Source organism: Euphorbia lathyris, chromosome 1, assembly GCF_963576675.1.
Source record: "Euphorbia lathyris chromosome 1, ddEupLath1.1, whole genome shotgun sequence".
NCBI lineage: Eukaryota > Viridiplantae > Streptophyta > Magnoliopsida > Malpighiales > Euphorbiaceae > Euphorbia > Euphorbia lathyris.
In genome coordinates, this window is record NC_088910.1 from 95,735,520 (window position 1) to 95,760,739 (window position 25,220).

Below are 25,220 nucleotides of genomic sequence, written 5' to 3' on the forward strand. Positions count from 1 at the left end.
TACTTATTTGTGGGAAAATATTTCCCCACAATTCTCACTTTTATATGAGAAAAATAAAATATCCTCAAAAATAAAATATCCCCACTATTTTACTTTTTATTATTTGATTTATTTAGATATTTATTACTAAATACTATATGTATTAAGAATGTAAATAAATTTAATGAATTGTCAAAATAAAATTAATATAGAGGAAAAAAAACTAATAATTATATATCACTAATAATAAAATTATATCAGTTACAAAAATTGAATATAATTTCACAAAATACACCAAAAAATATTGTGTAATTCAAATTCGAAAAATACCATTATAAGTCGTCCTATGTCCGTTCATTGTACATGATCACGATTCATTTTCTTCATGTCTTCATTCTCCTATAAAAAATGAAAGAAAAATAAAAGAAAATTAATTATAATCACATCAACTTTAAAAGATATATTTGATTGTGGCTAAACTTACAAATAATTGGATAGGGAATGCAATAGTTTGATAATAAGCAAAGCTCAATGCATTTACACTCAAATGAACATTTAACTGCAGAAAATAGGAAACAGACAGAACAACCTACAATCCGTTAATACAACGTTGATCCTCATATAGTTGATAGTAATAAACAAAACTAACCAATCAAATGAGGGTAATGTTGAGTACCTTTTAACTTTAGATTTAATTTTCATGGCTACCATCTTCGGATGTATGAAATATTGAAACTTTCAGCACCTCTTTGTTTTTCAGCATCTCAAGGACACAAACACCTCCTTTTTATATATTAGTGTCCGTAACTCCATCCTTATCCAATATCCCACGAGTTACACCTTCCTTGATAGAGATGAACTTCCCATACCCTTCCATCAGCAACTTGAAGTTTCATATGCCTATGAGCTTCAATTAGATATCTGGAAAACTAATCTTCTTCACTGTTTTTTCCATCAATGTACCATACAGGTATGCGGTGTCCCTACCATAGTTGTCTTCTTATACACCAATCCTTAATATTTGATAGCCAATTTTCGCAGACCTGTCATAAAAAAGCGTGAGCAGAGCAAATTATTCACTAATGATACAAATTCCAATTTGGTTCTCACAGATAACAATAATAGATGATTTTTTTGTCCCAATTCTTTGACTATTAGTTGTAGAGGTGGAAAATTGGCTAGCAAACCGAATCGAACAGTGAATAAAAAATCCTCATACTTACAACAATGAAACAAGAATTAATATGCTATATTCATTTCGATCTCATAAACAAGGCACATGAATTGTCTTGTAAACAATACATAAAGCCTTCTGATCTCCTTAATCCAAAATACTATAATTGACTTTCAAGTAAAGGATTTATCAGCGAATACCAGACAAAAATTATTATCATGGAGGACGAGTAAAATGGCATATCCGATTTTTGATATCGTAAATGACATGAAGGATTCCCGGGAATTGATTAAACTTATATCTTACATCAAGTAAAGGGGAAAGTGAGATGATACTCCGGTGAAAAATAAACTTTAGAACTATAACCTCATATGCAGAAGCCGCCAATATGAGTCAGCATATAACATGAAAAAGATGACTTCATATTTCAACACATAGGAAATAAAGAGAAAATTAACATTGTTCAAAGTAGGAACTAACATGATTTCAAAAAAAATTCAAGTGGCACCTGTAATTTTCAGACAAACCATTTTTCACATATGCAAACTAGCAAAAAGCAGCTCCAATTCCTCTTCCTGTGAGACAGTCCTCTGACACGAACGACAAAATAAAAAAAAAAGTTAAGAACCATCAAAATAACCATTAAAGCATAAAAATAATTTAGGTATTTGGACTTCAGATACAACTGAAGAAGCTCAAATCATTTTCAGATGCGTATTCCTTTTATTCCGAGTTCAATTTTTCTCTAATATATTTTTCTATTACCATGAACCTGCTTAAATTAAACGACATAAGAAAAATGCAACAAAAATGCAATTGTTTCTTTAATAGCAGTAGCAAATTTCGTAATATTATCTTACCTGAATAGACAGAAGATGTAGAACTTTATTAAGAACACGTAGGGAATGGGTAACATAGATGCTGTTTGGGGGGAGTTGATTCCTTCTCTGCATTTCATCATGGACTGTTGCCGCCTTCTCATCATTTCCCCTTTTCTTCAATTGAGGTTTAGAATGGGAGCTGGTCATGTTTTCCATGGAGAAACTAAAGATCCACTGCGTATTTATAGAATGTCATGTTTTCTGATGCATTGTCTAATATCACTTGGCACAAAAGATTATATAAAAATTTGACAATCCTACAAAATACGAAGTTCAAGTGAAACTTTAGAATAGTTTTTAAATGTCACAAAAAACGTAATAAGCAAAGAGCCATGATTTATATAACTATGCCAAACATGAGATGGAAAGAGCTTCAGATAGACGACCATTAAAAATTAACTTTGTGCGTGCGAGTGTGAGATAGAGAGAGAGACAAACTGAGCAAGAGATAGATTCTTTCTCTCAACCCTATATTCAAATCATTACTGCTTCTATTGTGATTAATTTCCTCTGCCATTTAGAGCTTGTCAATTGTGAGTGTTCTGTTTTGGGAAAAATGTTCAAACTTGGTTTGGACCCTAACAACATATGATTAAATTACAGTGACAGATGGGAGTAAACAAGTGAAAGACACTAGCTAATAGCCTTTGGATACTTATAGATTCGTGGAACTACAAGACGATCTCTAGTTAAAATGGAATTGATATATACCATGCAATCCTATCTCTGTAAAATGGCAGAATTTGATTAAAGTTTATGCTTTTCCTATTCAATTAAATTATGTGAGTAAACGTTAGGTTCATAACCGAGGACATAAACTTCATTTGAGTGTGGATAAACAGAAGCTTCATTTGAGTGTGGATATCAACTGTTTACAACAAGTATAAAGGAATAAATGCATCATCAATTTCCTTTTTGAATGAGGTAAACTAACCTGATGTTCACAAAAAGCTACACCAATAGAAACTTGTGGTTTTGGGCTTCAAACAATTCATGGATGGTGAAAGGCCAATTGAAATAGAGAAGGATAATTATGACAATAAAGAAAATAAGCATTTCAAAGTGCATTTGTGGTCAATACCATTGACAGCAGAACAATAATTAAGCTTCAATTAACCTAAAGAAAAGAAAATCGAAGCATAACATAATTAGGGAATAGAACAAGGATAAAAGAGGATGATAAACAAGGCTTACGAATAGAGTAACATCGGCATCAAATTGAAGGGATTGGGCGAGAAGAGAGCCAGCAATACCTCTTCTTATCATCACCAATCTCCTACCTTCTTCTTTGGAGCTTTAATGCCCATCCATCTCTCATCAATTTCTGCGAAAAAGATAAACAAAAAGCTTAAAGCTGGATGGATGGATGTAAAACCTAAAAAATTCGAGGCTTACCGTACCAAGAATATTTGGTCATCTTTGCTTTCCACATCCTAGTAATACGCATCCTCAATGGCCACCATATGAGTTGTCCAGCTAACAGTTTCCACATGGCTCGAATAACATCACTGGAAAATTCCAGCATTCGCACAGGTAGAGACGACATCGCAGACAAGGTCCCAACTTACATGTAGTGATGTCCAGGATTTAGGTCGAATGCTTTCTGGTGGTTCAAGGGTGAAGCAATGAATTTCAATTCCTGAAGTTTAGGACGGGTGAAATGGGAATGAGGAATGAAATTGGGAATGAAATTTTCTTCAAGATTTACTAAAAATGATGGGGGGAAGATTGAAAAAATTGGGGGGAAGAGAGGGCGGTAAACAAAAAAAAAAATTGGGGGAAATAATTTTGAGGAAAAAATAACAAGTTAAAATATCTAATTAATTAGTAAAAGTAGTAGCAAAATATTAGTAAAAATAGTAGAAGTAAATTAGTAAATGAGAATAAAATTTAATATAAATTAGTTTGGTATTCATAGTAAAACGTATAAATTACTTTGAGTAAAATTATTGAGATTACGTTTTTATAAGAATATCTTACAAAAAAAAAAAATGTAATTAGTACAGATATATTAAAATTTAGTATAATATATATAAATTAAAAAAATTAAAAGAATTTTAAAAAATTTAGTATGATATATATAATAAAATTAATCTTCTAAAAAAATATAATAAAATTAATTATTATAAGCATTACAAACATTTTGGTCCCTAAACTAAAGCTTCAAAATCAATTAGAACGCTAAATTATCAAAATCATCAATTAAGTCCCTGAACTAAGCAAAAATCATCAATTGAGTCTCTATCTTATCCTAAAATCGGAAACTGTGCTTATTTGATATAGACTATAATAATATATGTGTTGATTCAAAATGGGTATGGAAAAATGTATGAAATTGTTCAACCGAATGATTTTCGATAAGCCCTCAATTGAAGATTTTTGTTTAGAATAGTGACTCAATTGATGATTTTTAGCTAGTTCAGGGACCTGGTTGATGATTTTGATAGTTTAGAGCCTAATTAACTTTGTAGTCTTAGGGTCCGTTTGTTTTACCTACTGTTTGCTATTGTTGTTTGCTGTTTGCTGTTACGGTTTGTTGTTTCCTGTTTGCTTTTGAAAAAGCTGCTTTTCCAAAAATCAGAGATTCTCTGCTTTGGTAAAAGGCTGCTTTTCAGGTGTGAAAGGCAAACAAAAGATCACTAACCAAACACATAATGATGATTTTCAGATTTAAAAGGCAAACAGGAAATCACTAACAAAACACCTAAAACTTTCCATTTTGAAATTAAAAGGTAAACAGGAACCTAAAAATTAGCAACCAAATGGACCCTTGGTTCAGGGATCCAAATGAATGTTATGCTATCATTATAAGTTTGGGTTCAAGTTTCAAAAATAATTATAGTTAATTTGTTTTTAAATTATATATATATATTCTTTAATATAATAATATGTACTAATTTTTACACCATTTATCTGATTGTTTGGTTTTAAACTTGTTAGGCAACCTTTAAGTGAATTCTCTCCCAATTAAAGTTTTCTACTTACACTATAGCTCGAAATCGAGACCTTTAATTTAACCGACTTGAATCAAGCAAATCAACTTTAGTATCTTCAGTGGGGAATTTCGAAATTCCCCACTAAAATTTTGTATTTTGTGGAGGATTTCAACACTCCTCATTGAAGTATTATATTTTCAGTTGCGAAATTGAGATCTCCCCATAAATACTTAAAAATTTGTGGCGAAATTTGAAATGCCCCACAAATATGTCAAACTTGTGGCGGAATTTTGAACTCCCCAGAAATATCTTATTTTGTGACGAATTTTTAAATCACCACAAATTCATTACTTTTAGTGAGGAAAAATATATCCCCACAAATAGTCAACTTTCTTGTAGTGATTGTTGATGGTGTTAAGTAAGTTGATGTCTCGCTGGTGAAATGACGACCCCCTCTGACTAAGAAATTTAAAATGATTGTTGATGCTTCATTCGTCAAGATGGAGAAGTCTATGGTGGTGGAGCGATAATCCAAGATGAGAAAAGCATGTTATGTTGGCTCTTGGGGCAACATCCTTGAGGGAATGTTTTCAAATGAATTAATTCTCTAAAAAAAATTATTAATTAAAATTAAACTAAATATGAAGTAATATCAAATTATAAAATTTAAAAAGGCATTCCTTACCTTTTTAAAGATCTGGGAAGAGATAATAAACTTGTGCTATTTATATATACATCTTTTATATATATATATAAGTTGGAGGTTAGATGATTTTTTTATATAACAAAGGATAAAGTATAAATTTAGTTGATGGTTATTAGAAGAGAGCGAGCATCACATACAAAATAGTACAATTTTAAGTCTAACGTTTATCAGTTGGTGTAGTTTCAAACTTAATTGATGAAAATGATATTTTTTACATATAATTTCATGTTCTTGCTATGCCCCCTTTGGAATGGGAAGAGGCTGCAAAAGTCCAAGGTAAGCTATGTGCTCAATCTTGCAACGTTGACAAGCATCACAAGCAGCTACACATTTGATAACATCATTATGCAATTTGGGCCAGTAAAATCCTTGTTGTACCCTAGCAAGTGTGCCCTTGATGCCTGAGTGCCCCCCAAATGAAGAATTATGGCAAGCATCAATTACCTTTTGCCTTAGGTCTGTATTAGCCCCCACATAGATCCTCTGCTTGTATTTAATCAACCCATTGAGTAGTGTGTAGTTTGGAAGTTGCTGAGGTTGGACCATTAATTGCTGCAAAATCAGAGTGGCTGCAGAATCATTCTGATAAGAATTCTGCACTTCTTCTAACCATGTAGGTAAAACCTTGGAGATTGCCATAAGTTGGGTACCTTGTTCCTCATGTTGCCTTGATAAAGCATCAACAACTTTGTTCTCAATGCCTTTCTTATACTGAATTGAATACTCTAAGCCTAGGAGCTTAGAGACCCCTTTGTGTTGTAAGTAAGTGTGAAGTTTCTGATCTAAGAGACGTTTAATGCTCTCATGATCAGTTTTGATGATGAAATGAGAGTGCTCGAGGTAGTGTCGCCAAGTAGAACAGGCATGTAAGATGGCTAAGAATTCCCTTTCATAGGCAGATAAATTTTGGTTTCTAGGACTCAGTGATTTGGAGAGATAGCAAATTGGTCTCCCTTGCTGCATCAAAACTGCTCCAATTCCAGTTCTACTAGCATCACATTCCAACACAAAAGGAAATGAGAAGTCTGGTAGTGCCAACACAGGTGCTTGAGACATTATTGCTTTGAGATCAAGAAATGCCTGAGCAGGAGTCCAATTGAACTGGTCTTTCTTAAGGAGGTCAGTGAGAGGTTTACTGAGGCTGCCATATCCTTTGATGAATCGTCTGTAGTAACCAGTGAGACCTAGGAAGCCCCTCAATCCTTTGAGAGTAGTCGGAATAGGCCACTCTAGCATTGCAGAGACCTTAGCAGGGTCTGTTGCCACTCCTTCCCCAGATATGATATGTCCCAAATAAGTGACTGAGGTAACAGCAATGTCACATTTGGAGGCCTTTGCAAATAGTTGATGTTGTTCCAACAACTGAAAAACTAAATGCAGATGCTCCATGTGTTCTTCATTAGTGGGGCTATAAACAAGAATGTCATCAAAAAACACTAGAACGAATTTTCGTAGGTAAGGCTGGAAAATCGTATTCATGAGAGACTGAAAAGTAGCTGGGGCATTAGTCAAGCCAAATGGCATGACTAAAAATTCATAATGCCCTGAATGGGTACGAAATGCAGTTTTTTGCACATCACAGGCCTTCATTCTAATTTGATGATACCCTGACCGAAGATCAATCTTAGTAAACACCCCTGCTCCTTTTAATTCATCAATCAGTTCTTGTATAACAGGTATAGGGAACTTGTTCTTGATAGTGACCTTATTTAATTCCCTATAATCAACACAAAATCGTCAGGTGCCCTCCTTCTTTTTAACTAACAGCACTGGGGAGGCATATGGGCTTTGGCTTGGTTGAATGACACCTGTGGCCAACATCTCCCCAACAAGTTTCTCAATCTCATTCTTTTGATGACGAGAATATCGATAAGGCCTGACATTGATAGGGTCAGTAGAGTTTTTTTAATGTGATGGCATGGTCATGGGTTCTTTTAGGTGGCAAGGCTGATGGTGTTTGGAAGAGGTGTTGATATTTGGAAATCAGGGGTATGAATTGTGGAGAGCTAGTCAGTTCTGTTGGTAAGGATTCAATAGTGTTTACTTGGGTAGTGTGCTGAGAGTCAATCTCCCTAACAAACATGATAAACAAACTAGAGGATATTCCCTTCCACCCCTTAGCAACTAGTTTATTAACAGATTTAAGAGACATTAGCTTGAGGGTGCTCTTTTCTGAAATTCCCTTAAGCTCAATCTGCTTGTTATCTTTCATAAGAAGCAGCTTGTTTTCATCAAAATCAAATGTTATAGGAGAGTATTTTCTCATCCAATCAACACCCAAAATCATGTCATAATCACCCAAATCTAATATTCTGAGGTTAAAAGAGAACCTGTTGTGATTCATGGTCCATTGGCAGCTATTGCATTTTTGGTGCACCATCAATTGCCTCCCATCTGCTACTGACACAGCTGCAGGTGCAACCTTCATCAATGGTAGCTTAGCCTCTTTTGCTAACTTCTGGTCCAAAAAGCTGTGAGTGCTGCCACTATCAATCAACACCATGATTGGTTTCTGCTGCAAGGTGCCCTTCAACTTCAAGGTGCCATTCGAAATGCCCCCATCTAAAGCATTTATAGACAAGGTTATTTGCTCTTGGTCCTCTGTCTCTTTCCCTGCTTCTGATTTCTCCAGAGAGTCACCCTCCATCTCTTTCTCAGGTATATCCTCTGCATTTATGGCATTCAATTTCTTCAAGGTGCACTGGTGGCCAGGGAAGTACTTTTCCCCACACTTGTAACAGGCTTCTGGAGTTCGTTTTAGAGTGGTGGTGCTTGGTGGAAGTTTGGGATCTGGTGGCTTAGATGAGGAAGGGTTCAGGCTTGATGGTTGAGGTGTATATTTAGTGTTTGAAGGGTTATTAGGTAACCAGGGTTTAGGGGTGAGGGGTGATCGAAATTTTGGTTTTGGTTTAAAAGCATCCATAAGATCCTTGAGATGGGTTTCTTGGTATTTAGCAAGTTTAATGGCTGTATAGAGGCAAGTAGGTTCTGACTTTCTTACAGATGACCGAATTTCAGGTTTCAATCTTGTTATGAAATTAGAAACATAGTAGGATTCAGTGATGGTAGGATGTACCTTCTCCATCTTAAGTTTGATCATTTCAAATTGATCTTGGTAGGCAGCTACATTAGTTTCTTGCCTGAGTTGCTCAATCTGCTGCACTATGTCATCAACCTCAGTCTCCCTGAACCTCTTTTCTACTTCTTCAATAAAACCATCCCATGAAACTAATGGATTGGTGGGAATCCAATTTTTGTACCAACGTTCAGCCTTGCCTTGTAAATACAAGCCTGCAAGCTCCACCTTCTTCTCCTGAGCTACTTTAAATAGCTGAAAATATTTGTGACACTTGCTGATCCACAGATCTACATCTGTGCCATCAAAAGAAGGCAAGTCACATTTTGGCAGCAACTTGTTGAAATAGGGTGCCTTGCTGGTAGTTGCAGGGTCACCATTAACTGATCCTGGTGGCCCACTGCCTAGGATTCCCCTCTCCTGGTGATCCCCATAGGTAGCAGGGTTTCTGTTGACCTGGTAGGTTTGAGGGGTGATGACTTGTGAAGATGATATTCCTTGGCTGGGTGTATGGAGTGAACCAGGGTTTGTTGGTTGGGAGTTAGATAACTTGGCCAAGATCTGGCGCATTTTATCCTCCAAAGACTCTTGAGAGTCCATTTGAATCTTACGAAGTTGGTTTTGCTCTAAACGTAAGTTAATGAGTTGATTTTGTTGAGCCGTCTGGATGTCTGTAAGCTGGGCTTGCGTTTTCTCTGCCTTTTCAGCAGCTGCCTCAAATCTGTTGTTAAAATGCTCTGTGAGCTTTTGAAGTTGTTGTTCAAGAGCTTCCATGGCTGCCTGAGCTTTTCTGGCTGCTGCTCGAGTTCGTCTTTTGACGGAGTTACTGACCATAAACGGTGGCCGGAGGATAGAATGTCTCTGATACCAATGTTAGGTTTACTAACCTTAGAACAGATTTAGAGTGGGAAAGATAGAAATAGAGATTAGAGGGAAGAGAATTTGTAGGAAGAAGGCAATTCATATATTTGTTCATTCATGATAAGCATAATCTTGTACCTGACCTTAAATAGCAGCTTTAATGCTGCTGAGGTCATTAGGTAGTACCATTACAGCCAGGAATCTACAACTGGCATAACAAACTTAGCTACAGTCCAAAAGGACTATTTTAGGGAAAACAATGCAAATGACCTAACAGCTATAAAGGAATAACATTTCAGCAAATAAATAACAAACTAACAGATAACTAACTGATTGCCAATTATTCAAATCAGTCCCTCAACTCTTATTCCTTCTAGAGTATGTGATAAAGAGTTAACATTTAAGCTAAGAAAAATCTCAACGCATGTACTCACTTTTGCTATTTACCAATTATAAGTCAAATATACCTTGAATTTTCTTAAGAAAAGTCTAACCAACAGAATTAATAATTATTCTTAGATTTTTTGGCTTACACAGCTTACTCATCTCAATTGAATGAGGGTATTCCCCACCAAACAGGGTAAATCCCGGTTTCGATATAGAGATAGAGGCCAAGAAAGAGGGGTTTCATCATTATAAATTTAATTAGCAGGTCCAGGGTAAGAAAGAGCATTTCCATCATTTTAAAATTTAATCATTGGTAATTGCAAACATTGAGTTGTCCACAATAATCAAACCAAAATTACAATCATCAACAAAAAATTCAACTGAAATTCAATTCAACAGAAATCACAATCATCAGCAACACAATACATCAGATGCCTCTTCCAAAGGAACCCTAACCAAGTAGACCAAGATTGGAAAAACAATAACACAAATATGGATGAACAGAAATCGTGATCTCAGAAATCACAACCGAAGTTTTAAAAATCTTAAACTCACAAATCACAACAGAAGTTATAGAGCTATAAATAAATTAGTGGAGAGGGAGACTAACAGACGCACGATGGCTGGTGACCGACGTTGGACGAAGGGATGGAAATTACTTGAACCCGCAGCTTACGCCTTGACAAAGCCCTGCCCTTACCGATTGAACTACAATCCCGGGGAATGAGAGGTCGACCAGTTCTAAGCTTGATTGAACTCGGCATAATGAGTTAGGGTTCACAAGAGAGAAAGATAATGGGTTTCTGAGCTAGAGTACGGAAAGGAAACCATGGGATTAAGGGTTGTTGTTCATTTTAGTTAATCGATGTGATTGGGAGTGTTTGTACTGTTAAAATTTTGGTTTGAATTTTTGGGGGCAATCCCAAATTTTTGGGGGGAGGGTATATGAGCCAAAGCCAAAATAACAGATGATCGAATTTTTTAGGGGTTAAAATTAATGAGTGGACTTTTAATAAAATTTGAGAAAAAAATTATTTTCGTAAGTACAGTAAAACCTCTATAAATGCATATCGTTGGGATCGGAAAAAAATATATTCATTAAGCGAGATTATTTATTTATCGATAAATGAATAAATTATTCATTTATCGATAAATTAATAAATTATTCATTTATCGATAAATATTCATTAGATATGTAATTATCTTGTTTAGGAAATATATTATTTGATTGATTTGTAATAATCATATTAGCATAATTACAAATCAATCAAATAATTATAGGCATAATTATAGGCACAATTATAGGTCTTGTTTTTTTGTAAATTCTTGGGTATTTTTATTGATCAATATATATATTTTTGTATATAATTTAATAATTATTACTTTATACTTTCATTGGGCCCTTAAGGATTTAAATATTTTTTATTACTTAATGCATTTAGCGAGGTTATTACTTTAGTCCATTGGCCCAAGTCGGGACCGGAACAATTTATTATATAATCGAGGTTTAACTGTAATAATAGAATTGCATAATGAACACTCATTAAATGTATTAACTATGGCCCTGTTTGGTAAAGAGCGTTTTGAGATAAAAATAGCGTTTTTGACCAACTTTAGCGGTTTGACCACTGAAACCGCTGATTAGAGTGTTTGGTGGAGAGAGGTTTGGAAGAGCGTTTTGGGATGAAAACGCTAATTTTGAAAAAGCTCATTTTAGGAGCTTTTTCAATTAGCGTTTTGGGATATTAAATTTTGAAAACGCTAATGTAATCAGCTAACAGCTAATGTAATCAGCTAACAGCTAATTCCCAAACATGGCCTATATGTTTTTAATGAGCAGTTTTTTAACACTCATTAAATTTTAGTCATTAAAACCTCTTTTTTTGGTAATGAAATTTTATATTTATGCAGTAATAAGTACGAAACAATAAAAAAAAATAAGTATAAAACATGGTTAATATAGCGTTATTTAATTTATATGCGTTTGAAATTTATATTTTTTTTTACAGTTTAAAATAAGGTTTTATAATTTTTCTATATACATATAGATGTTTTTAAACGGTTAAAAAAGTAATACATAGCGCTTTATTAATTAAGTATTATTCGCTTTGCTCGGGCCGAGTCTTTAGTGAAGGAATGGACTTTAATGGCAAGCATTGTTGATGGCGTTAAGTAAGTTGATGTCTCGCTGGTGAAATGACAACCCCCTCTGACTAAGAAATTTAAAATGATTGTTGATGCTTCATTCGTCAAGATGGAGAAGTCTATGGTGGTGGAGCGATAATCCAAGATGAGAAAAGCATGTTATGTTGGCTCTTGGGGCAACATCCTTGAGGGAATGTTTTCAAATGAATTAATTCTCTAAAAAAAATTATTAATTAAAATTAAACTAAATATGAAGTAATATCAAATTATAAAATTTAAAAAGGCATTCCTTACCCTTTTAAAGATCTGGGACGAGATGATAAACTTGTGCCATTTATATATACATTTTTTTTAATAACAAAGGATAAAGTATAAATTTAGTTTATGGTTATTAGAAGAGAGCGAGCATCACAAAAATAGTACAATTTTAAGTCAAACGTTTATCAGTTGGTGTAGTTTCAAGCATAATTAATGAAAATGATATTTTTTACATATAATTTCATGTTATATCCTCGCTCCAACCTCTACCTTTATGGTCACTCAACATTTTATATCAATGAAAAAAATAATTTTTTTATCAACTAGGCTGGAAATTATACCAAGTCGTAAACATTATATTTAAAAATATAATGTTTTCTATATATAAGCTAAATTCACTTTTTTTTTTGTTTTTTTTTTTTAAATGTTAAATTTATACCATAAGACTTAAAAAATAAATAATACTTTTGGTTAGGTTAAAAATATAAATGTTTATAAATATATATCACCAAAAGGTAAAATATCCGATCTAAATTTTTAATGTTTTTATATTATAAAATTCACCAATTGACTATCAAAATAAAATGGAAAGAAAAGAGAAAAAAAAAATAATGATGTGTTTCAATATGTATAAAACATATATTTCAAAATCCTTGATAATATGGGCTTTGCTCAATCCATAACCCAGCTAGAGTCGTAATATAGAGAATGTAGGACTCTCCACTGCTCTAAGCATCTATAAATACTTGATTTTGATTGAGAGCAGAAATATTATTTTCTTCTTCCTGCAAACCAACATAAAACCTAAACACTCCAAATTTAATTTACCCTATTACCTATAATGTCTCTTTCCAGCTCCAGCTCCAGCTCGGATTCCGATTCAGGCGATTATTTTGCCGGCCTCACCCGCGTTCCATTGCGCAATCCGGTTTCGCACTATGATTTGAATCCGGAACCACCGGTGTCACCGTACTTTGCGAATTGGAATGCGGATGTGATTCCGAGCTATGATGCCGATTTTATAGCTAGCAACTTTGTGCGCTATGGTTTGGATATTGGTTCTCCAATTGGTATTTATCCTAATAGTCAATTCCAAGTTTGGCGATCGAACGAATTGCATAATCCAAGTATCGGAATGGGAGGGAGATCCCCTGCTGCGAGAATGGTGGTAGAAAATCTAGCTTTGGTGGAATTCAGGAAGGAGGAGGATATGATTGATTGTGCAATTTGCTGGGAGGAGATTGAGCAAGGGGAGATTGTAAATAAGTTGCCATGTTCACACTATTATCATAGACCCTGCATTGTCCCTTGGCTCGAGAGAAAAAATACTTGTCCTCTCTGTCGATACGCGTTGCCCACAGATCGAGTTTCCAGAGATTAGTATGATTGCCACAATTTTTAATAATCAAGTGGTATATTAGGATTTTGATGGTTTACAAACTACTGTCTAGGGTTTATCATAACTAGAATGTCTTCAATTACAGTCAAAAGTATATAGGTTAATTGTAGTTACTTTCACAAATCAGTAAAGATTTTGGCTTTTAGATTGTGTGTTACATACTTTGATGCTTTAGATATTAGTCTGGTTCATGTGTCTAATTTTTGAAATGTATTCTGCTATATTTACTTGTTCAATCTCACTTGCAGGTAGGTACCGTACAATCAATTGCATTTCTTTCAGATCTGTTTCTTTTCTATCAATATGTATGGCTTAGTTATTACTAATCAAAATTACAAATACAGAGAAAATCAACTTCTAAACCAATAGTACAATAGTAAAGCACAATTTTTCATTTAATTCTGCAACTATATCAATTTAATAAAGCTGAAAGACTTTTTGTTTCCCTAGCTCTTTTGTTTCCCTTGCTACTACCGGAACTTGCTTTGTTGGTAGTAGCTTGTAGGGGAAAATTGAGAGGAACAAGACTCCCGTGGAAAACTTGAGCTCCAAATGGAGTTCCCACATCATCATGCATCTCCATGAGCTTGACAGTATCCTCTTTGAGATTGTACCACACAAGGTTTCTTTCTTGTACTCCCATTAAAAATTCATCTCCATTCTTTGAGAAAGGAGATACTGTCATAGCTTTAAAATTAAATGACAGAAGGTTTGGTGTAACGGAAACCAGTTTAGTCCAGGAGTCCTTCACTCCGTGTTCTGTCATCACCCAAATGTCAAACCTGTTATGAATATGATAGTTTGCACATAACGACAGCATTCTTCCAACACTTAATATGCAGAAGTAATGTTCACCCCCACTCAGCTCAGGCTCCGGAACCACCGTGAACTTTTCAGTCCCGAGGTTAAAAGCAACAATCTTACTAGGGCTCGCCATAATCCGATCTACATCCACTAGCCAATGCAAAGCATCACCAAGAAGCAAACCCATCTTGTCATCAGTACCAAGAACGTAAGTCATTCCCGAAATTTGCCTCCATAATTTTGATTTCAGGCTGTAAATCATAGTTTCAGTCATACATTCTGACGATGAAAGCACAATAAACTGACATAGCCTCACTACCTTATAATCATCAGCAATTGGATCGTACCCAAACCCTAAAGTCCAAGAAATACGATCAAATCTTATATTATTAGTTCTGCGGGGAAGACGCAAAAATGGTAAAATCTGATGCTTTCTTGTTGCTGGGTTGATCAAGACAACCCTCCCAACTGCATTGCTAAAGCATAATAACCCATTACAAGAACCCACTATCATGATATTATTAATTGAAACCATATCAATGAGATTATAACTTGAAACATCGATTTTTAAAGGATAATGGAGTTGGACAACTCTATCAAGTGAATCAAAACTCACGGAGTAGAGGGAATCGTGATGAACTTCTGAAAAAATCACACCTAGGTGAGAATCGGTCTCCATAGATATTCTCCAATGGGTTTTGATGAAATTTGGGCCATCGATTTCAGCACAGTATGACTTGGAGAGACGTCTGAAGCGCAAGAGACTATCTACCGGAAGCCGGCTAAGAATGCTAGTAATTAATTCTGGCGGCAATGTCATTTTGATATATTTTCAAGAAGGGAACAAGAAAGAACCCAATGGATTTCTTCTTTGGCTTTTTGATTGTGGATAATCTAACCTGTGTGTTTTTCTTTAATACTAATACATACTGTTTTGGGCGGTTGTTTTTCTGGTAAATATGGGGTAAATTACACCTATGGCCACTGATCTTTATCTATTTTCACATTATGACCACTCTACTTCATTTCTTTCTGGTATGACTATTGAACTTTATATATTTTAACACCGGTGGCCACTTAACGCCTCAAAACGACCATTGAAGGCTAACAATAAAAAATCCAAAGCCTTAATGATATTTTAAGGAACTTTAATTCTTGAGAATTTTTCGTTTTGAGGTTATTTAGGTGTTGTTTGGTTAGGAGAGAGAAAGTGAATTTTAATTATTTAGGTTATATTGAGGCTTTATCGAAAATCATTCGGTTGAACAATTTCATATCTTCTTTCTCAAACTCATTTTGCTTAGTTTAGGGACTTAATTGATGATTTTTGCTTAGTTTATAAACTTAATTGATGATTTTGATAGTTTAGGGTCCTAATTGATTCCTAAACATTAGTTTAGGAACCCAAATAAATGTAGTACCTTTTATTTTTCGACAAATCTTTATCTGCTTTAAAAAAAAAAACAATTAATGCATATGCGGATTTTTTTTCTATTAAAATCAGAACTTTTTCTTTTTCATAATAGTCATTTTATTTTCTATTCTTTCACTTATACCCTCTTTCTCCTCCATCCTATTGCATGAAACTGAAAATTTGGAACAAAATTACCTTTAAGACAATACAATTTTCTGCAAAAATTACCAAATTTGTATAGCATTTCTTATTTTTATGTGAAAATATTAATTATGTTTTATTAATGGCAAAAATCATAATTAAGTTCCTGAATTTTGGCAGTTTTAATGATTAAGCTCTTGGTCATTTATTTTTTCACATTGAACCCTTAATCATTGATTTTATTATGGATTTGACCCTTATTTAACTTTTTCGTCAACTTTGGACTGCATACATCGTTAGAGCAATTCGGCTTGTTGAAATGAACAGATAAAAATAAGAGTTCCTTGACTAAGAGATATAAAAATTAAAAACTAAAACGAAATTAGAATCCGGCTTGTGATTTTCATTAATCGCCAAATCGATCTTCTCAACTCCTAAACTCGACGGAAAATTTAAATAAGGACCAAATTCATAACAAAATCAATGATCAAGAGCTCAATATGAAAAAATAATTGATCAGGGATTTAATTCTTAAAACATGTAAAGTTCAGGAGCTTAATTATACTTTTGCCTTTATTAATGATTACCTAGAAAAAATAAATATTAAAGGGTATTAATTATAACTTATCCTATACCATAAGGCATAGGATAGCCGGACGGTTTTGATTGATAGAAAATAAGAAACTATCGAGGATTTTAAGTTGGGTAATTAATTTATTAGTCCCTATATTTTGACAAAATACACTGTTTAGTCCCTGTATTATCAAAAACACATGGTATGGTCCCTAATCTTTTTCTTAGTGAACTGTTTAGTCCTTTAGTCTGTTTGTTAGATTTTTTTTTTACCGTTTATGACTTCAGAAATGACTAAATTACCCTTTACTATTTACCTTCAAAATTCAGAAGAGGAAATCCAATTTAGAAGAAGAAGCTATTTGTATGGAGAACAAGAAAAAGAACAGACTCAATGCTTACGAATTTAAACGATTAGGAAGAAAATCAAGAAAAAGAACACTCAAAGTTGATTTCAGATGTATTAGAGTTTAAAGGAAGGAAAATAAAGGAAAAGAAGAACGCATATCCAAATTGACTAACAGAATCTTAATGAGAGTGCAGGGACTAAACAGTTTACTGAGAAAATCGTTAGGGACTAAACAGTTCACCGAGAAAAACGTTAGGGACTTTACCGTGTGTTTTTAAAAATAAAGGGACTAAACAGTATGTTTTGTCAAAATATAAGGACTAATAAACCAATTACCCTTTTAAGTTTTATTATAGGGTTAAGGTGCAAAAGTACCCCTAACGTTTTGGGTCAGGAGCAATTTTACCCCTAACGTTAATAAATTTGGTCAATTTCAGACACTATTATAAAACACAAACATTTTTGTTCATTATTCAACATCAATTGCATAACAATTCGTTGTGAAAAAAAGGATTTTACGTTTTTATAATTTAATAATAGAATTTGAGATTAATATTTATAAATTTGGTGAATTTTTTGAATTTATTTTGTCTAACTCGTACAAAAAAGACAGTATATTTTTTTTTTTTTTCACATCCCAACGTATGTTTATGATTTGTTACTGATAAAATAACACACGTATGAAGTGTAGATGACAAGGTAGCCTTCTCGACATGTACCTTAATGTTTTTATGTGAATGTCACAACCGTCTGGTATCCTAAGCCAGCAACTTAGACTAATCTAGATTCGAATCGAATAGGTTCCTCTTAAGATATAAAGTTCTCCCACCAAATATTTTAATCACAGCTGCATTCTCATCTCTTGGATCACCTGGACCACATACTTGGTGGTTAGTTTTAATGTGACATTGATGATTGATTGATAGAGCATCTTGGAGCTTTAGATGAAACATACATTAGAGTTCAAGGTATTGGCTACAGATAGACGTAGTTATCGAAATTGAAAGGGTGTAATTGCTACCGATGTGCTTGGAGTTTGTTCACGACATATACAATTTATGTATGTATTGATTAATTGGGAGAGATTTGTTGGCGATGATGGAGTGTTTTGAGATGTTTTAAATAGACAAAATGATTTAAAAGTGCCTCACTGAGAGTAAAATTTAATTTTGTAGAAAACATATGTAACAAAATTGTGATTATATATGATTTTATTATCTTGTTGATATCGGGTACGGTGTGTGAACGATTGGAACTTGGAAGGAAGTGATAGAAGTTGGATGTGTCTACCTGAAGGTCTAATAACATGTGAGAGCCAAGAAGGTTCAAGAGAAGTTTCAGTTGTATACGATTCAGACTTTTGATGCTAAGGAAAAAGAAAAAAAGTTCATGCTAACGAAAATGTGAAGACATAAAAATGAAAAAAAATTTAAAAAACACGAAAAGTGAAAAATATAGAAAAACACAAACTTGAAAATGTAAAAAAAAACGTTAAAAACACGAAAATATGAAAAATATTTTTAATGTTAAAAATAAGAAAACGTGAAAAAATGTGTTTTTAACTATCTTTTCTGGCATTTTTTCACGTTTTCTTATTTTTCGCATTTGTTTATGTTTTTATGTTTTTTCGCATTTTCATGTTTATTATTTTTCGTGTTTCATACTTTCGTGGTTTTTCACGTTGTATTTTTTGTATTTTGTCATTTTTTTCGCGGTTTTCACATTTTTGTGTTTTTTTTTTGCGTTCTCATGTTTTTGCGTTTTTTGCATTTTCGTTTTTTTTTTGTATTTTTTTCATATTTTTGTTATTTTCGCGTTTTTCATGTTTTCGTGGTTTTGCATTTTTCATGTTTTCGTGTTTTTCAAGTTTTTTTTTTCATTTTTTCGTGTTTTGTAATGTGTCCGTGTTATTCATATTTTTCGCATTTTTAGATTTTTTAATGTTTCCCATTTTTTAGGATATAAATTATGGAGTTGCCAAAACTTATAGGTTTTGAGAAATTGGCTAGAGAAAATATTAGGTATTTAATGAAAGGTAATTTTATAAATTACAAAAATATAATATAAACAATAACTATTTTTAAGTTAAAATTAAGAATGACCATTCCATAAAAACAAAAAATAGAGATTCCATGAAAATAGTTATTTCATATAAAAAAACAACCAAAAATATGAATAGTCATTCTTTAAGCCATCTCTAAGAGCATCCACGATGGTTGGTAACAACCATTGTGGCTTATGTAGGATAAGTAATAAAATGTAGCAACATCCCATCAGAAGGGATTAATTTTTTAAATTTTTTTGGGGTCAGAAAAATATATTAATTAACAATAGATATTGAAACTGTGGTTTTCCAGAGCTAAGCCATAATTTTGTACCATTTTTTTACAGCTTTCTGCGCATAGGGGAGGAGCTTCACTTGCTGATTATGGCGATGCAGCCAATGAGGTCCTCCATTAGAAATGCTCTAACCGAACAAGAAGTAAAAATCAAATTAGACCCATTAAAGATGGTCTAACCGAACAAGCTCTAAGTCATGAATGATGAAAATATAAATATCTTGAAGAAGAACATGTTGTCATCAACTTAAAAGTCATGACATTATAAAAAATGGACTAAATATAAATTAATAACAGTAATATCTTGATGGAAAAGACTTTATGGAGATTCCGGTAAGTTTTAATTTTAAAAAATTTACCGAAATCACGAGTTTCGCTTCCAAATTGCAGGAAGAACCCTTTTTTTTCACTAAACGGACCGCTAATGTCGTTGCCACCACGGGCGGAACGGACGAACTTTCCGTTCGCCCGTGGCAACGACATCGGCCATGCTTTTCAACTTACGGTGGAAAGCATGGCGCACTCGTTCCACCATTAGGTGGAACGAGTGGCGCACCAGTTCCACATCACAGAAGGTACTAAAATGACAATTTTCCACTCTTTATTAATGTTCACAATTTTCCATAATATTCATTAAATTACACCACTCATTATGCCTTGAAAAAATAAAATGACAAAAAGAGTAATTATTGCGAAACTCATTAATGGGGTAAAATAGAAAAAATTTACATAGAAAAGCTAAAGTGATAAATAATATGAAATAAGACAAATCTTCTCTCTCTAACAATTATTATAAATCAGAGGAAGTATATGAAATCGTAACTGAAATTAGACTTTTATTTAGAGTTTTAAGGTTTCAACACTACAAGAAAAAGAGGTTTTAATGATAGGAAATACCATCACTAAAAGTCTAATTCCACTCATTAAAGGTTTTTAATGAGCGGAATATTCCCCTTGAGGAAGCCCTTCTTACTAAAAGTATTAGTGAGCGGAATAATTCCACTCATTAATAACTTTCAATGAGTGGACATTTACCCTTACTAAAAATATATATAATGAGTAAGAAATACACTCATTAATTTTTTTTATAATAATATAATATACACTCATTATAAATATTTATAATGATTAAAAATCCTCTCAGTGATGATATTGCTTATATGGATTTAATTTTCAATAATAAAATAATTAAAAATTTGGATTGAAGCAAGATATGATAGGCATCAAATAGTAATTAGTATTAAAAACTTTCGCGCAAAATAAGCTAATGTGGCTTGTAAAATATAAACCATAACAACCAGAGGGAAAAACAAAACTAAAATTAAGTTCATGAAATTTCGAGTCATCAACAACTAGAGTTATTTACATATTGCCAAAGAACAACACTACTAAGTTCATCCAAGAGCTTGTAAAAAGGAAACATTAATGGCAGGCATATTTGGTACGTGTCAAGCATGGCAAAAACACTCACATTCTCAAAGCTTTGCTCGTGCCTGGAATGTCACCGAGCAAACAATGAATTCTCACTTTAGTTGAACTGTTATGAGACATCAATTTTAAAATAGTTTCCACTTGATGTGTTGCGTAAGCTGAGCGTGATCTATGTCGGAACCTTCTCTCGGTGCTGTGATCAGTTGATTTGCATTCCTTTGGTCACAGAGTGGCTTCGTTTGCCTGTCGGTGTTGTGGTAGTGCTTGATAAAGAGGATGCCTCTGTTTATAGATGGGATCTGATATACATTAATTAAACATAATTAAGAAAAACTAATCAAACAATTAGAATAAATTAACTCAATTTCAATGGTAAACAATTTACTAGTCCCTAACTTTTTATTGATTAACTAATGCCCGTATTAGGAAATTATATTGTAAAGTCTCCATGAAAGAGTGAATCAAATTCAATAGTGGATGGACATAAGTGAATGCTGCAAAGAAAACACACAGCAACATCAATGATGAATTGATGGCAATTAAAAAACGTGTCAACTTTCAGGACCTATTAGGATGCAAATTTGATATGATACAACAAATTAATATTCACTAGGATTAGGATATGATCTAACCTACTAACCGAATATGTTGAAGTAAAGGGATACTAACACTTGATACAAAGAGAACCTATTTGCAACTTCTAATCAACATAAGAAAGATGCTACAAAACAACAACGTTAAGAGATATATTCATATAATTTTGAATAATAAGTTTAATACATATCTAGTGACTCAAGCACTCTGCCAACTTGAATATGCAAGAGAGTAAGTCTCTGCTCTAGGTAAAGATTTGAGCGCCAAATTGATGGGCTGCCATATCGTGATCCCTCTGTTCGCATCTATTCTACTTTACAGAAATTTTAAGGTAACTATGTCTTTTTATACATAAAACGTGTGGTAGCAGGGGAAACAATATAATACAACTGAAAAGTTGCATAAGAGGTTATAGCAAGTGAATAGCTAAATACAGAGCCTAATTGATGCAAGTAAATTATCTTTTATATCATAATTTAAGAATCAGTAGGAATGTATCTAAGGAGGCACCAAAAGCATTTCAAACAATTTCCAATTATACAAAAACTACATCTTCATGAAAAGTATTGGCATTTACAGCACCCAAATGCTGATCATACTCCTGAGTAATCTGCCCTGTATTCATATCCCACAGCACAAACACAGTTACTTTAATGGTATTTACAGCACCCAAAAGTAATGGTATTTTACCAAATTAACTCCGGATAACAACCAGTTATAAAGGTAGCAAAGACAGTTACTTCAATTCTAAGCCATTTGGTCCATGCACTTTTGGCACATTTAATCAATTCTACTATAACTTTTTGTGAAATTTGGCCGATTGAAACGATTCGGTTAGCAGTACACTATATGCACTATAACACAATTAGGAGGCATGGCTTTCTTTAAGCGCATAAATAATAAAGGAACTATCTGTCAATGGTCCAATTTTGAACCAAAAATGTCAAATTTTCGAGAAGTACAAGGGGTGAAAATACACATGCACCAATATTAAGAAGCTAACCAATTAATGCACTCCATCATTATTCACTTAGACTACCATAATAATTCAAAAAATTGATCAGAAATCCAAGATGAAGAAGGACAAACCATTTCCTATGGCACAAGCATCCCAGCCAACTCCTCTAACTTTTTTAACATTGCTCATGGCAGTCCTTCTGTTACCAGCACACTGTAAAGCTTATAGGCGAAATGAAATGAGTTAATACTACACTAATGTTAGAAGCAACATCATTGTACGACAGGAATAGGAGCCAGAAATTCTATCTGATCAAAAGAAAAAATATAGGAACTTAATTTGTATGCAAAAATATACCTGCAAGGTGGCAGTAACATTATATTTTGGAAGCTTCCTGTTAATGAAAGATCATAATATAATGAAAGATCATAATATAAATTCTTTGTGCAAAAACAATAAAGCTTCCTACATAATGTACCCACAACTCACAAGATATCTCTCAAAAACAGCTCTCTAGAGTGCTCTATCAGGCCACCAACAGTGACCGAATATCAGCTTAGACAGGCAGGCAGCAGAATCAATTAGAATGAAAATTGTCAATATGAAATAGAAAAGTAAAATCAATTAGAATGAAAATTGCCTATATGAAATAGAAAAGTAGATGTAGAGTGAAGATAAAACTTCTGTATGTCCTCACCGAGAAAAACGTTAGGGACTTTACCGTGTGTTTTTAAAAATAAAGGGACTAAACAGTATGTTTTGTCAAAATATAAGGACTAATAAACCAATTACCCTTTTAAGTTTTATTATAGGGTTAAGGTGCAAAAGTACCCCTAACGTTTTGGGTCAGGAGCAATTTTACCCCTAACGTTAATAAATTTGGTCAATTTCAGACACTATTATAAAACACAAACATTTTTGTTCATTATTCAACATCAATTGCATAACAATTCGTTGTGAAAAAAAGGATTTTACGTTTTTATAATTTAATAATAGAATTTGAGATTAATATTTATAAATTTGGTGAATTTTTTGAATTTATTTTGTCTAATTCGTACAAAAAAGACAGTATATTTTTTTTTTTTTTTCACATCCCAACGTATGTTTATGATTTGTTACTGATAAAATAACACACGTATGAAGTGTAGATGACAAGGTAGTCTTCTCGACATGTACCTTAATGTTTTTATGTGAATGTCACAACCGTCTGGTATCCTAAGCCAGCAACTTAGACTAATCTAGATTCGAATCGAATAGGTTCCTCTTAAGATATAAAGTTCTCCCACCAAATATTTTAATCACAGCTGCATTCTCATCTCTTGGATCACCTGGACCACATACTTGGTGGTTAGTTTTAATGTGACATTGATGATTGATTGATAGAGCATCTTGGAGCTTTAGATGAAACATACATTAGAGTTCAAGGTATTGGCTACAGATAGACGTAGTTATCGAAATTGAAAGGGTGTAATTGCTACCGATGTGCTTGGAGTTTGTTCACGACATATACAATTTATGTATGTATTGATTAATTGGGAGAGATTTGTTGGCGATGATGGAGTGTTTTGAGATGTTTTAAATAGACAAAATGATTTAAAAGTGCCTCACTGAGAGTAAAATTTAATTTTGTAGAAAACATATGTAACAAAATTGTGATTATATATAATTTTATTATCTTGTTGATATCGGGTACGGTGTGTGAACGATTGGAACTTGGAAGGAAGTGATAGAAGTTGGATGTGTCTACCTGAAGGTCTAATAACATGTGAGAGCCAAGAAGGTTCAAGAGAAGTTTCAGATTTTTTGATTCTGTCCAAAAAAACAGGCTCAAAATTGCACAGTGTAGCTGCTTCCGCCCAGAAGATGATTTCGCCATTGTGAACGCTTCACCAGGCTTGATTAGCACGGCCATTCTCTTGCCGGATTGGTCGGCCGGCGGGGATCACCTGTGGGTTGTCACACTCTACCCACCGAAGTTTACAATCCCTAGCGAGCTCTCGTCTCGAGGGCCGGTGTGTGTTTTGAAATCTTCAGGGAGCTGGGAATCGCAAGAATTGAGAAGTCCTCCATTGAATTGCATGGGATGGGAAAGACAGGTTCGGAAATGGCCGAATTAGCAGGAGGAAGGGCGGCCCCACCCTGAAACAAAGGTGTACGTACATAAATAAGAGGCTGGTTATGGCCTTTACTTGAGAGGGCTCCTTCCCATCTATCTTGACCGGGAAAAGAAAGGGGGGAGGCCCTTGCGGAAGCCCTGCCCGCCCTTCTCTATTAAGAGGTTGAGGGGGCCTCCGCTCCGATCCTCTTTCGTGTGCAACACTTTATAGTGGAAAACCGCTCCTCTAACTTGAGTGGCTTGACGCTCCCAGTCCTAGTTAGAACTCGGACCCCCCCTCGCTATCTATCGTCAGTTATTGTCCCAGGCGAGGAACTGTTTGTATTAGACCTGATTCTCGCGCAACAAGACCTTTTGTGAGTGCCCTTCCTTTGGGGTTTGAGGCTCATCTCAGTTCGTCTTGTCTGATTGTTTTTGTCTTGGTATTGCAAGCAACCGTCGTGAAAGAAGTCCTCTATTACGATTCAGACTTTTGATGCTAAGGAAAAAGAAAAAAAGTTCATGCTAACGAAAATGTGAAGACACAAAAATGAAATTTTTTTTAAAAAACACGAAAAGTGAAAAATATAGAAAAACACAAACTTGAAAATGTAAAAAAAAAACGTTAAAAACACGAAAATATGAAAAATATTTTTAATGTTAAAAATAAGAAAACGTGAAAAAATGTGTTTTTAACTATCTTTTCTGGCATTTTTTCAC

The 25,220-nt window shown here is 33.8% G+C and overlaps 1 protein-coding gene and 1 long non-coding RNA gene across 12 annotated transcripts; both read right to left on the minus strand.

The window, feature by feature from the left end:
* Positions 1 to 190: 190 nt before the first annotated feature.
* LOC136207642 (uncharacterized) lies at positions 191 to 10,957 on the minus strand. 10 transcript variants are annotated; one of them, XM_065998766.1, is made up of 7 exons: positions 10,611 to 10,957; positions 3,435 to 9,613; positions 2,014 to 3,358; positions 1,662 to 1,743; positions 656 to 1,022; positions 464 to 538; positions 191 to 378 (listed from the first exon to the last, which is right to left on the minus strand). In XM_065998766.1, the coding sequence occupies exon 2, from the start codon at positions 9,584 to 9,586 to the stop codon at positions 7,568 to 7,570; it is 2,019 nt and encodes a 672-aa protein (XP_065854838.1). In that variant the 5' UTR covers positions 9,587 to 9,613; positions 10,611 to 10,957; the 3' UTR covers positions 191 to 378; positions 464 to 538; positions 656 to 1,022; positions 1,662 to 1,743; positions 2,014 to 3,358; positions 3,435 to 7,567. The 10 variants fall into 10 exon arrangements, with proteins under 10 accessions (XP_065854838.1, XP_065854834.1, XP_065854833.1 ...); XM_065998762.1 differs by having other exon boundaries at positions 2,014 to 2,208; positions 3,288 to 3,358; positions 3,435 to 10,957; XM_065998761.1 differs by having other exon boundaries at positions 2,014 to 2,291; positions 3,288 to 3,358; positions 3,435 to 10,957.
* A 9,768-nt stretch (positions 10,958 to 20,725) lies between these two features.
* On the minus strand, positions 20,726 to 23,095 carry LOC136207750 (uncharacterized). Of its 2 annotated transcripts, XR_010676887.1 has the most exons (4): positions 22,895 to 23,095; positions 22,763 to 22,799; positions 22,537 to 22,618; positions 20,726 to 21,152 (listed from the first exon to the last, which is right to left on the minus strand). It is a non-coding gene; the product is annotated as an uncharacterized lncRNA (long non-coding RNA). The 2 variants fall into 2 exon arrangements; XR_010676881.1 differs by having other exon boundaries at positions 22,537 to 23,095.
* Positions 23,096 to 25,220: the final 2,125 nt, after the last annotated feature.